The sequence below is a fragment of the Gymnoscopelus microlampas genome (assembly GCF_963454915.1).
Source record: "Gymnoscopelus microlampas genome assembly, chromosome: 19".
Taxonomy (NCBI): Eukaryota; Metazoa; Chordata; class Actinopteri; order Myctophiformes; family Myctophidae; genus Gymnoscopelus; species Gymnoscopelus microlampas.
Window position 1 is genome coordinate 15,164,039 of NC_139956.1, and position 13,098 is coordinate 15,177,136.

General features: G+C 47.6%; 1 protein-coding gene across 2 annotated transcripts in view; it reads left to right on the forward strand.

Moving 5' to 3' along the window:
• The first annotated feature begins 483 nt into the window (after window positions 1-483).
• The window catches only part of efnb3b (ephrin-B3b), a 121,478-nt gene continuing 108,863 nt past the window's right edge, over window positions 484-13,098 (forward strand). For both annotated transcript variants that reach the window (XM_084043738.1, XM_084043739.1), the window contains exon 1: window positions 484-1,940. In XM_084043738.1, coding sequence (XP_083899864.1) covers window positions 1,783-1,940 — 158 coding nt within the window. In that variant the 5' untranslated portion in view covers window positions 484-1,782. The remainder of the gene's footprint in view (window positions 1,941-13,098) is intronic.

Below are 13,098 nucleotides of genomic sequence, written 5' to 3' on the forward strand. Positions count from 1 at the left end.
GGGACCCCTGTACCAGACTTGTGTTGCTAGAATATTTCAAAAATATTTCACATTTTTCACTTTTTCTCCAAAAACTCTTTTTGAAAATAGCAGATCTACAAGTTTGTAGATGGGCTATTTTCCAAATAGCTGACAAATATAGATTTAAAAATTGCTCACGTGGTCGCTTCTTTTGGGCTTGTTTTCACAGACCTGGTTGCTCTTATTCCTCTCACAAAACCTGGCAACACTGAGAGGGGGGAGGAGGAGGGTGAAAAGGGACTCGATACCCCCCCCCCCCACCCAACCAAAAAAAGAGAAAAAAAACAAGCCCTGAAAGAATTCGCTCCGTTAGTGCGCCTGCCAGTCGGAAGATGGGGATTTTTTTCATTCTCTCGCTCCTCACGTCCTCTTCTCCTCCTCCCTCCTCTCCCTCCTCCTCCTCTCCTCTCCAACAAGCAGTCGGTCTGTCAATGTGCTGCTGCGAGCATTACGAGACAAGTCAAAGCAGTGAGGCTTTTTGAGCCACAGAGAGAGAGACGGTGTGGAAGATAAACCAAAAACCAACCAAAGCTTCTATAATAACTGAAGAGAGAGACGCGTCAGGGAGTCGATGCGCCACATGATGCGCCAATGTTCTAAAGGTTCACGTTTAGAACTCTTTATTTATCAGCGTCAAGTTTTGTGTTGCTTTTTGTGCGCGTGTGTCTGGAGCACAGGATCGAGGTGTTTTTTGGTATAGCTCTCTAGTTTTCTTTTACCCCCGTTTTCACCCTCTGTTGCTCCTCTCCGAGGAGTCGATTCTTGGGATTTATCGTCAACTTCGACCGCGTGATTGATTATCAATCTAACGAGAATCACCTGGCTCGAGGATGGTGGATTGTATGTTTTTCTAAAAAGAGGAGAATACGGGATTGTATAAAACGGGAGCAGCAGCCTCTATAATCCACTGAGCATCATCATCATCATGGCTTTATGAGGATGGAGCTGTGGACACGGGAGTCACATCTCTAACGTTTTAAACGCTTCATCGTTTTAGCGTTTTTTTTGGGGGGGTGTATTTTGTCATCTGATCTCGACTGTTTGTTGTAACTCTCCATCGACAAGCCTGATCATCTTTTGGAGATCGTTTCTGCGGGATAAAAAGAGGGGGAATGGGAGACAAACCCCACGAAGTCTGCGTTATACTGAAGAAGAGAACAAGGGAACCTTGTTTGGAAAAGGACAATTAGCGCACCACACCAAAACGCACCAGAATATGCCGTTGTTGGGTGGCTTTTGAATTTGAGCAAATCGATCGATCCCCCCTCAATCGATCCCCCCAAAGTCCCTTTGTGCACACGGGGAGTTATAGCCCTCTATACGAAGCAGCACGGAGGAGCGTTGCCTTGGAGGAGGAGAGGAGGAAAGAAAAAGAGAGGGACTAAACGAGAAAATAATCGGAAAGTCATGGGATTGGTGTTCTAGTGTTATATTCTGGAAGCACTGAAAAAAAAACAATCGTCGATTTTTTTTTGTTGGACACGTCCGCCGAGGGATCGAACCAACGGATCGAACAACTTTTGTTGAGCCACTGTTGATCGGCGTGCGTTTTTTTTTGGTTTGATTTAATTTGGGTTTGATCATCACCCATGCGGTTATCGGAGGCACGCCATCATTATCATCACCTCACGCTGCTCCTGTGACTGCCTTTTATTACACCTATAGCCCTGATCGGCTATAGCCTGTCCTTTGTGTGTGTGTGCGTGCGTGTGGAGGAAAGTACCCCGGCAACCGCACAACGAAAATATCCCATTTCTTTTAATGGGGGGACATATTATTCGGGGCTTCGGGGTTGAAATGGCGTGGTGTCGAAGAAGTGGTGGGAATGGATTGGGCATTCTGCTGATGTTCTTAGTGGATTTACTGGGGGCCACGGCCAGCAATATGGAGCCCATCTTCTGGAATTCAATGAACGAAAGGTAAGAGATCACCCGTTTGAAGCGTGCAGAAAGAGCATCATATGATTTTTATTCATGTGCAGATTTAAGCCTGACTTGTAATCCGTACGGCGGTGTTGCTGCCAGCGCTTTTCGACAAGCGACACCGCCGTACGACGGTGTATAAATCCAGCTTTACGCAGCATTTACGCATAATATATATATTTCTTTATGTCACATTTTTACGCACCGAAGTTTTAGGTCATTCGCAAGTCTGTCGTTTGGAGCGGATTTCACGTTGTCCCTTGTCAACCAAATAGATATAGAATTGGCCTATAGCCTTGGATCAAGACTATCATAGATGTATTTGATCGAGTCTGACTTTTAAAAGTCAGACTCGATCGAATACATCTATGATAGTCTTGCTCCAAGGCTAGAATAGGCCTATATAGCCTTTATTACACATTAGGCCTGATGAGTGTCATTTTATGTCCATGAACATCTTTGACGGTCAAGTTCAATGTATATAATTCTGTACCAAATGGTTTCTGGGTGGAAGATGTTATAAGCCCTGCTACTAATTGTTGTGCTTGGTTTCTAAAGGATATAGCTAATGCCAAAGTGATGATTGATTGATTAATTGATTGATTGATTGAATGCTTTATTAACAGTTTGCAAAAACAACCCACAGAGGTACAGTTTTATAGAAAATATGCTAAAAGGATAAACCCAAGAAAGCACTATGGCTTGTTTCCATTGGGATTCTGTGTATTCAATTCAATTGCTTGTTTTAACCAAACACCAGAAAATAGGACTACAGCAATATGACCAAAACAATATGTATATTTAGATTTTAGATATAAGGAAAAAAGACCTTGCGACACCTGTGGGTGTCTGGGAATTGGGCCTAATTTACAGCCTATTGGAAGTTGTGAATCTGTCACGCTTTAGAATAGTGTGGACATCTGTGGCTATGGTTTCTTGTAGCAGCAACAGTCTTTTATGGGCTCATTGCCTATGGCCGAGGCCACAGTCGAGTCCACGCAGGGATAATAAAACTGTAATTCCTGTTGTTAGATGACCTTGATTAAAGTAGGCCTATAGGCCATAGCCCACAGGCCCCCTGAATAGCCTGTCTGGACTGGCCACCATCAGTGTTGCCAGGTCTGCCTATTATAAGTGACTTTGGGCTTGTTTTTATGTTAAGTTGCTTGTAAATATTGGTAGTTGCTGGTTGAGGTTTTTTGGGCTTGTTTCTAAAGTGTAGTTGCTTATTTTGGGCTTGTTTCCTAATGTTGTTTAAACCAGTGTTTCATTTTCAAGTCAAGGACCCCCAAATTCATATACATTTGAGTGCGGACCCCGATCTGAAAACATTTCATGCCAGGGACCCCCATACAAGATTTGTGTTGTTAAAATGTTTAAACAAATATTCTACATTTCCCACTTTTTTCCAAGATTCTTTTGAAAATAGCAGATCTACAAGCTCACACCGCGTTGCCACGCGGTGTGAGCTTGTAGATCGGCTATTTTCAAATAGCCCATGTATATAGGTTGAATCGGTGTATATAGGTTGCTCATTTCTCTCACACAATCTGGCAGCACTGCATGGGCCACCACCACCATCATTTGCATTTTTCTTTCCCCTGGAGAAGGTGTCAGGGCATTAGCCGAGGAAATGTCATTTTAAACACCTCTCAGGCCGTCGTCCTTAACGACCGAGACCACTTTTCTCACACCTCGGCCAATTTCCGCGCGTCTGAATTGTCACCCGGTGGCGATGGCGTGTGTGGTGGTGGTGATGGTGATGGTAGGTATAGGCAGCTTAGGGAAGGGGAACGGTATGTAGGTTATGCGGGGGCCATTAGTGGAGCCAGGGGCTCTCTTTTCAGAGACGAATAGGTTTTTAATGCGACCAATGTGTGAGGCTGAGCTGGCATGCTATGGACAAAAACCCGGTCCTCTGTGGCGACCTTTGTCACCGGCGGAGAGATGCGACAGTGAGATGTCGTTCCGCGTGGGCCTGTTCATGTCGACCCTGCCATGTAGCTCTTAATGAGGCCTTTAGTCACAGGTTGGAGCTCTCTAGTCTCTCCTCTCCCGAAGGGAAGTAGAACTGAACACCAGGAGGACTATTTTGTGGCCTGAGGCCAACTGTGAGGGGAAAATAGCAGAGCTACAAGCTTGCCTATATTTGCTACTGTTCTTGCGAAGTATAAAATAGGGCTTGACCACTCATTAAGACCTTGAGGCCGATTCTACAAAGGCCTTCTAAATCAGTAGTTGTCACACTTTCAAGCTTTTTCAAAAATGTTCAAAAATAGCAGATGTGCGAGCTTGTATAATCTGCTATTTTTGAATAGCCAATGCTAAAGTCTTAAAATGACACTTTGACGCTTTCCCAGTTTTAATGGGTTAAACCTACTTCATTGACTGGCGGTCCCCCAGGGGTCCATCCATCCAGGGCCCCCCCTGTTTTCCCTCTACACCAAATCTCTCGCTTGAGAGATCGGCTATTTTCGCCGAACGTAAGCTGGCGATGATATGGCCCAGAATAGGGACGCTAGGGTTCACGCTGTGGTTAATCCCCCATTGTAAAATGTTTTATTTATTTATTTGTTTGTTTTTTATGTTAAACACCCATCAACAGAAGTGCTATCTTGTGACACCAGACTGGCCTCCCCATGATCCCACCCCGAAAAACCAAGCCAGCCCCCTTTTCCTTTCAAACTGAAAACCATTGTTTTCTATATGGTTTTATGGCCGTTTTACACCAGGCCTCATTTCCCTAGTTCTGCTCTTCTCCCCCCCTTTTGCACCAGCACGACAACCCTATAGGCTATAGCTCCACTACTGGTTTTATTTGACCTAACCCCCACCCCTCTCTCCAGGCGAGGCTAAATTTGGGTTCCGGTGCTGGAAAATCCTTGCCTGTACAAATACCGCACATCTCCCCAAGAACCTCTATCCCCCGTGAGCCCTGCGTGCTCGGTATGCAATTTTGGTTTGTACTTCTGAAATGAGGCGAAAAGCAAGCAGAGGCAGTGGGCCTCTATCAATCAGGTGCAGGGGGTGCCATGCATGGTTCACGTCCCGGGCTGTGTAGCAAATGGACTGGCACGTTGTTAACCTTCAAGACCTTCAGACTGCTGGGTGCGCTGCTTGCTTTGAAGTTCAGACCGTCCACCTGCAGCTTCCCTCCCTGCGTGTCTCACCCCCTCCCTCTTCTGTCCCGCTACCCCACCCACCCACCCACCCACCCATCCATTCCAAACATCCATCTCTCCCTCCCCTCTCTCCATTCCTCGCCAACTCCAGTCTACACTGCACCCCCTACTATTCGCCTTTACAGTACATCTCTCACTAGGGACTGGCCAATCTATAGGCTCTGTAGCCTGACAGTGCATCGCGGGTTCGAGTCCCATTCCCGATGATCTTGACTGCATGTCTCTCCCATCTCTCTCTCCCTGTTTCCTGTCCATCTCCACTTTCCACTATAAATGAAGGCAGAAAAAGCCCCCAAAAATATCTCAATTAAAAATAAAAATAAAACGTTCATTAATCGTAATCGAAGCAAACGTTTGAAATAATCGTGATACTGATTTGAAGTCATATCGCCCAGCCCTACTCTGCCCCCCCTTCGTCTTTATATCTCTCACATTTGATATTTTCTCTCTCGCTGCCTCTATTTGTGTCACTTTGGTCCGCCCACCCCCACTGCCCCCCCTCCCTGTGCTTTATATCCCCGTCTCTCTCCCATTTTCTCCTCCTGTCACCCTCCGTCTGTCCCCGTCTCCATCTCGCTCTGTCACTCCTCCCCGAGTGCTGACCAGACGTGGCAAATTAGAAACATGTGTCGCATCCAGACAGTAATTACGGCGCTACAGCGGCCGACATGGCTGTGACAAGATGGTTGAAGAGAGATGGAGGTGGTGGCCTCATACCCAGGGGTGAAGCTCATCAGTGCTTTATTTCTAGTCTCTTTCTTGCTTTGTACAATGTCACAAGGCCTTCTTTTTGTGTGTAAGCACACAGTAAAATCCTCAGTATTCATTTAAAAATGTAAAAAAACTGAACTGAATGGACCTTCACTCTCAGTGATAAATGAACACTGAGGATCTTACTGGTCAAATGTGTTCATCCTAAATTCACTGGGAACCGCGTTGTCCAAGTTGTCTTAGACTAAGTTACACAGAATATTTCGTGTTCTTTTTTTTCACCTGAGAAAGTACATGAGAAGTCCTGAGTGTCAATTTAAGCCTGAGAGTTTGCAAAATATTGTGATTTATTCTTCCCTTCTTCTGTTTGTCTGGCTTGTTGTTCGATCACAGACTTGGTTCTTGGTTTGTTAAGCCACCTTTTTCCATGTAATCTACCATTTGAGAGTGTCCAGATGGGTGGGATGAGACAGACGGTACACACACACACACACACACACACACACACACACACACACACACACACACACACACACACACACACACACACACACACACACACACACACACACACACACACACACAGCGAGAGAGGGATCTAACAAAGACACTGGTAGGTGACAGTTGCAGTGAGAGAGGGAGGGGGGAAAGAGAGTGACAGGAGAGGAGTAGAGAGAGAGAGAGAGAGAGAGAGAGCGAGAGAGAGAGAGCAGCGGGGGTAGAGTCAGTCTTAACCCTAAGTAAATCAATACCGGTTAAGTCTCAAGTGCCAATACAGGTTCTGCTTGAGGAAGGGAGAATTGAACCAGAACGATCACCTTGAGGAGAGCTTCCCCAGACATACATTATCCTTATCTCAGCATCTCCCATTATCGGCCTTACACGGCCGGCCTAATGAAAGATCGAATCTTACATTACTGCTCAGAATGGGCGGGGGGGGGGGGGGGGGGGTAGGGTGGGTAAGAGGGGGTGGGCATCGATACCCACATCCCCTCCCGAAAGGCAAAGAGCATCAGATCTCAATGGCGCATGTCACATTTAGACACTGGTTTTGTCGCAACACACATACAGTACACTGGGGCTGTGACATGTATTGATATTGCTTCGATATTGTGATTATGGCACTAGATATCTTCTAGGATTTTGCATCGTAATATCGCGGGTATGGCAAAAGTTTGTCTTTTCCTATGGTTTTAATCACTTATGCATTATTTTATACCTTCAAAAATGTTCTAAATTTGCGAAAATAGCCAATATACAAGCTCTCAGTGGATCGCGATGTGAGCTTGTAGATTGGCTATTTTTGAGATTCCTAGCGTCAACAATATGATATTATCATCACAATATCAATATCGGGGTATTTGTTCACAATTAGCATGATATTTGATTTAGTCCAATATTCCCCATTCCTTACATACACACACACATGCTGTACATACAAACATATAAAGATAAAGCGCCTCATATAGCAATAAAGAATGTGGTATTCAGTTACTGCGCCCTGCGATCACGTACAGGAGTCTTATTGTTATTCTAGGCCTCTCTGTGAATTTGGATTCCAGACCTCTGTGCTTAAGAAGCCAATCTATCCACCAACAGCACCCAGCCACCCGCCTCCCCTCCCCTCCCCTCCCTTCCCTCTCTCCGTACGCCAGTAAACGACTGTAGGTTATCGTAAACGGGGCGTCGTGGGGGGGCGGACAGGCGGGTGTCTTCTTGCCCGCCGCTCGCGGTGACTTGTACTACAACCGTTCCGTCTCACATCCACATGAAAATTTAATCTCCCCCCCTTTTTCTCCCCGTCTCTCAATAATTCATTAATCGCCCGCTAATTGGCGCCGGATAAAAGACTGGCTAACTAGGCTAAGTGTTTCAACTACAAAGAAAAGCGAGAGTGGAAAAAAAAGGAAAGAGAGAGCGTGCACGAAAATGGGAAGAAAATATGGTTTTAAAGAATAAATAAAACGACAAATAAGCTTCAACCCCCCACATCTGCCCTGAAGTTCTTCTTCTATGAATAATGCATGCGTGTGCCCCCTGTGTGTCAGGGCTTTCCCCGTACCGGCCTGTATGGATAAGTAAGCAGCAACCTAGTGAGTGTGCAGCACGCATCCTTAGGCTGAATGATTAGCCAATATCCACTGGGTAGTTTTCAGTGGCGGAAGACAAGAGCAGCGGCTTGAGACAAAAGGGGAAGCGAGAGTGCGGGAGACGGGCCAGAGAGAGAGCACGAGAGAGAGAGAGAGAGAGAGAGAGACAGCGGGTAGAAGATGGAGTGAATATAAACCATATTGTTCTGGCTGCCTGTTAAAGTAAGCAGACAGCAAAGGCCCCTTTCTCTCCATCTCTCACTGCGTTTCCAGCTCTCTCTCTCGCGCGCTTTCCTTTCCCCTATACGCTTAACTGTGTTGCAGTGAAAAAGCAAAGTGTGTGTGAGTTTACGAGCTGAGAGCAACAGGAGCCCTGAAGAGAGCTTTCAGCTGATGTGGAAGAATAGAAAGGCCAGGAGAACATCAGGGAGAAACCCTCCAGTGAGGCCAGAAGCAGGTCTCTCTCCTCTCTCTCCCTCTCCCTCATATATCCCCTGCGGGGCATTACAAAATGCTTAACAGATGGACAGGTATCCACACTTCGTGAACATGTGCAAAAAATTGAAATGTGACCACACGCTCAAAGCTATCCCAGCTACACATAGTACTGTACATATGCCCGCACATACACACACACACACACACACACACTCACTCTGCATGTGCAGATGAGCCTCCCGAGACGTGACCCCTCCTCCCATCTCTGTTGGACATGTGTGTAAGTGTGTGTGGTCCTAATATATCACCGTCGTTGCGTGTGTAAGTGAGCGTGCAACACACACGACCCTTGGACAGTAAACACAGGAGGAGCAGACTCTCTCTGTCTCTCTCTCTCTCTCTCACACAGACACGCACACACACACACACACACACACACACGCAAGCACATACACACACACACACACGCACGCAAGCACATATACAAACACGCACACACTCACTCACACACACGCAGATACACAGAGGTGAGGAAATTGGCAGGCCTCATGGACTGTTAGTTCCAGTCTGATTTCATTCATTATTTTATCACTCGATTATAAGTTTATTTGGCAGCGGCGATGCACATTCATCACCATCATAACCGCAGCAAAGGGAGCACTGTAAATAATGCCGGGGTTGGCTAAAGGACTCATTTACTCCCATGTGCCCCTCGGGTGTTATAAGTGACTTTGGGTTGGTGGTAATTGTTAGAAGTGCTGATGATTAGGAGTAGGGAGATTAAAAGTGTGCTGGCCGGCCACGCCAGGGCCCGACACTGACTGTTAAACCCAGCGTTTTGCTCCGGATTTGCATACATGTCCACGAACATGCACATAAACACTCTCTCTGTCTCTCTCTCTCTCTCCCTCTCTCACGCACGCGCACACACACAAACAATGGGGCAGGTTGGTGGTAACAGTAATCCCGGCCACAGGTCCAGAGGGGTCACATGTGTGTCTCGGCATCGCTGGGCAGATTGCCCTGGGTGGCTGAACCCGCGGATCAGCCCCTTAGCAGAGCCAGCCAACACACACACACACACACACACACACACACACACACACACACACACACACACACACACACACACACACACACACACACACACACACACACACACACACACACACACTGGCCTCTCATTAGCTTGCTTCACAACACACCATGCCTAAGCAGGATCACCCCCCCACACACCCGGCCTCTCTCTCTCTCTCTCTCTCTCTCTCCCTCTCTCTCTCCCCCTCTGTCTCTTTCTCCTGGAGGCATTTGGGGCCGGCCTGGGTCAACCCCCCCCCTCCCCTCCCCTCCCCTGGGGGTGAGATGAGGAGATGACTGGTGGAATGGGAGGCCAGAATGACTCTCTCTACTCAATCCTCACCTACTCTCACCCGACCCTTCACCCCACTTACCTCTCTCGCCCAGCCGCCCCGCATGCCCCTAGCCAGGGCCGCTCTGCTTTGTTTAACCTGTGGATCAGGCTCTCTCTCTCTCTCTCTCTCTCTCTGGCTCTGGGCTGTGCTGCTCTGCAGAGCATGAGGACGGTGAGCTCACCGTCACAGCCCTGCAGGCAGGGGTAAAAGCCTCGATTCATGCCGAAAATAGCAGACCTACAAGCTCACGACGCGTCGCACCCGCGCCATGTCGTGAGCTTGTAGGTCTGTTTTTTTTCTTGCGCGCGTTACCGACGTGCGGCCGAGCATACATCAGGCTTAATGAAGGCACACCGGGCCATGTGAACCGCAGAGAAGGGCAGTGGAAGGGGAGCGCACGCGCACGCGCTAGTGGCTATTTCGGCGACGCTCGTTTTTCAACAGAGGAAGTGGAGGCACATGAGTGTGTGCCGTGCATACTAAAGCCTGTTGTTTGGGGGGGCGGGGTAGAACTACACTGAGATCGGAACTGTTGTGCACGCACGCACGCAACCACGCACGCACGCGCACACACACACACACACACACACACACACACACACACACACACACACACACACACACACACACACACACACACACACACACACACACACACACACACACACACACACACACACACACACACACACACACAACTACCAACCACATGAACACTAGTGTTGATTTTCGGAGCATGTCATCATAATAGGTAAATATTTGATGGAAATAGCAGACATTGCATTGCGTTGCGTTGCATTGTGAGCTGGTAGATCGGCTATTTTTGAATAGATTTGTTATAGAGGGAAAAAACGGAGGGGGCCAAGTATAGAGTCCTGGTGAACAAAGTATACACAGTTTAAGTGGTTAAGCCTGATTTATACTTAGTTGAACACCGGTATCATGCACCAAAAATAGGAGACATCCAAGCTCACACACTGTTAGCTTGTACATCTGCTGTTTGAAGCGTGCGACACCACACGCAACCAAGTATGAATCAGACATTACCCCACCCCCAGTCGTGTGCCTGTTTTCCCCTCAAGTGCAACCAAGGTGGTGGCCTTCATTTTTTTTGCATGGCACACAATAAATGCATAAACAAAAGTGCGCACACAGCACTCGGGGTCTCCTTATCTCTTATCCGGCTCCCTCTGGGAGATGGCCTCCATTCAACAATGGTTTTGGGAGCCTTTGTACCCTGTCAACGTCCATCATCCCTGAAGCTCCATCCCTGGCCTCGCCTCGCTTTCTCCTTTCGTCAGGAGACGTGGTCAACAAGCCGCTACTTTGCTTGGACTCCTGCCCAAAGTTGTTTTACAAAGGAATGTTGAAGGGAGGCCGTGTGCTAGTGAGAGAGGGGGGGAGAGAGAGAGGGAGAGGAAGAGGGAGAGGGGGAGAGAGAGAGAGGGAGAGGGAGAGAGAGAGAGAGTGTGTACTGAAAATTGTGACCGTCTACGTGCATGTACTCTGTGTGTGTGTGTGTCATAACTCCGCACAAGAGAGACAGATGAGCGTGTTTACCGGGCGACAGCTGTGCCTTGTCAACACCAAAAAGTTCTGGCTGACATTTCAGACTGTGGCGGACAAGAGGGCAGAAATAGGAGAGACAGGCGTGTTGTCACGGAGGAGAGAGAGATGGACACCCAGCAGACAGATAAAGCGAGAGAGAGAGAGAGAGAGTGGGGAAAAACAGCGGGAGGTTGACGGGAGGCCAGACCAGAGAGAATTAAAAGAAAACACGCAGAGAGAGAGAGAGAGAGAGCAAAGAAACTAGAGAGGAGTCGGTTAACTTGAGGAGAGAGAGATGGATGCTAGTGGAGTGCAGTAGGGTCTGACAGTAGTACTGCTTGATGTGATGCGGCCCCAGATAGGGAGTGACTGATGGTGTAGGGGTCACAACTCTGACTCGTTGCTTCCTACACACACACACACACACACACACACACACACACACACACACACACACACACACACACACACACACACTCTCTAGAGCCCCCCCCCCTTCCATTCCTCATTACTGACACATCCCATAATATTTATACAGACGGGGTGCAGTCTGAAACCTTGTACGCCTTGAAGGAATACAGCGACTCATGTGGCAAATAAGCTCGCTTGCTCTTTGATCACCCTAGCGTGGTACGGCGGGAAGATTGGCAGCCGTTTCACCTCTGGCCAGGCTTTCAGATTTAACTCCAGTGCATTACTGCTTGCTATGGCATTTTGGGGGGAAAGATGCTATATAAGCTAGCTTGTACGGGCGGCGTGTTAACAAGCGTTTATGCAGAAAACTGACAGAGACGCTCGACACAGTCGACTCGGCGCAGCAACGGGGCCCGAACAAAGAGCTCACACGCAATTGCATCATTATTGTCTGAGTTTGACAGTTTATACATAGATTTGCACCGATTTTCAAGATTTTTCTAAAAATAGCAGATATACAAGCTCATAGCGCGGCACTCTGTGCCGCGCTATGAGCTTGTATATCTGCTATTTTTGAATAGCCAAAGTATAAAATAGAGATTATAGCTAAAATCTAAAATGACACAGATTTGTTCCCGGATAGAATGGATTTAAAACGTATATAGTTTGGTCTAGAGGGAAAACAAGGAGTGTCTGGAGTCCCCCATGGGTATATACAAGGCCCCCTCCTTTTTTCCCTCTACACCAATATTCACCCCAGATTATGGATGCTAGGGTTGCGCTTAAGCATTTGAAGACATTTATCTACAGTGATTTCGGTAGTGCCAGCAGCAACAGCAGTGCGGAATCTGTCGGCAGTCAACGTGACAGTAAAGTAGGCGAGTAATAAAGAGTTATCTAAGGCCTGAATAGCTCTCAGTAAACAGCGGAAGAAGGGACGGGACCTTCCGCAGGCCTGGTGTATGTATGTTTGCTCTCCTCCTGCGTGGGAGATCGCGGGCCCCGCTCCTTCAAGGCATCTTAGCGTTGCAGCAGATAATCTTTGTCCATTGACTCACAATGGGACGGAGATGATCCTTCGCACTAAGAGGCTTTGAGAGAGAGGGACCCCTGGTCTGCTCTGTTAACACATACAATAACAGCCGTTCCCCTTCAAACTTGGCTTATGTATGAAAGCACGTATTTATTACCTCGCATGAATACAGCCATAACTCCGTATACCTCAAATCTTGTAATATTCTCCATCCTTAACGCTTACCACCTTGATTAGTTTTCCAGCCTCTTGTGCTTAGATGTGTGTGTGTGTGTGTGTGTGTGTGTGTGTGTGTGTGTGTGTGTGTGTGTGTGTGTGTGTGTGTGT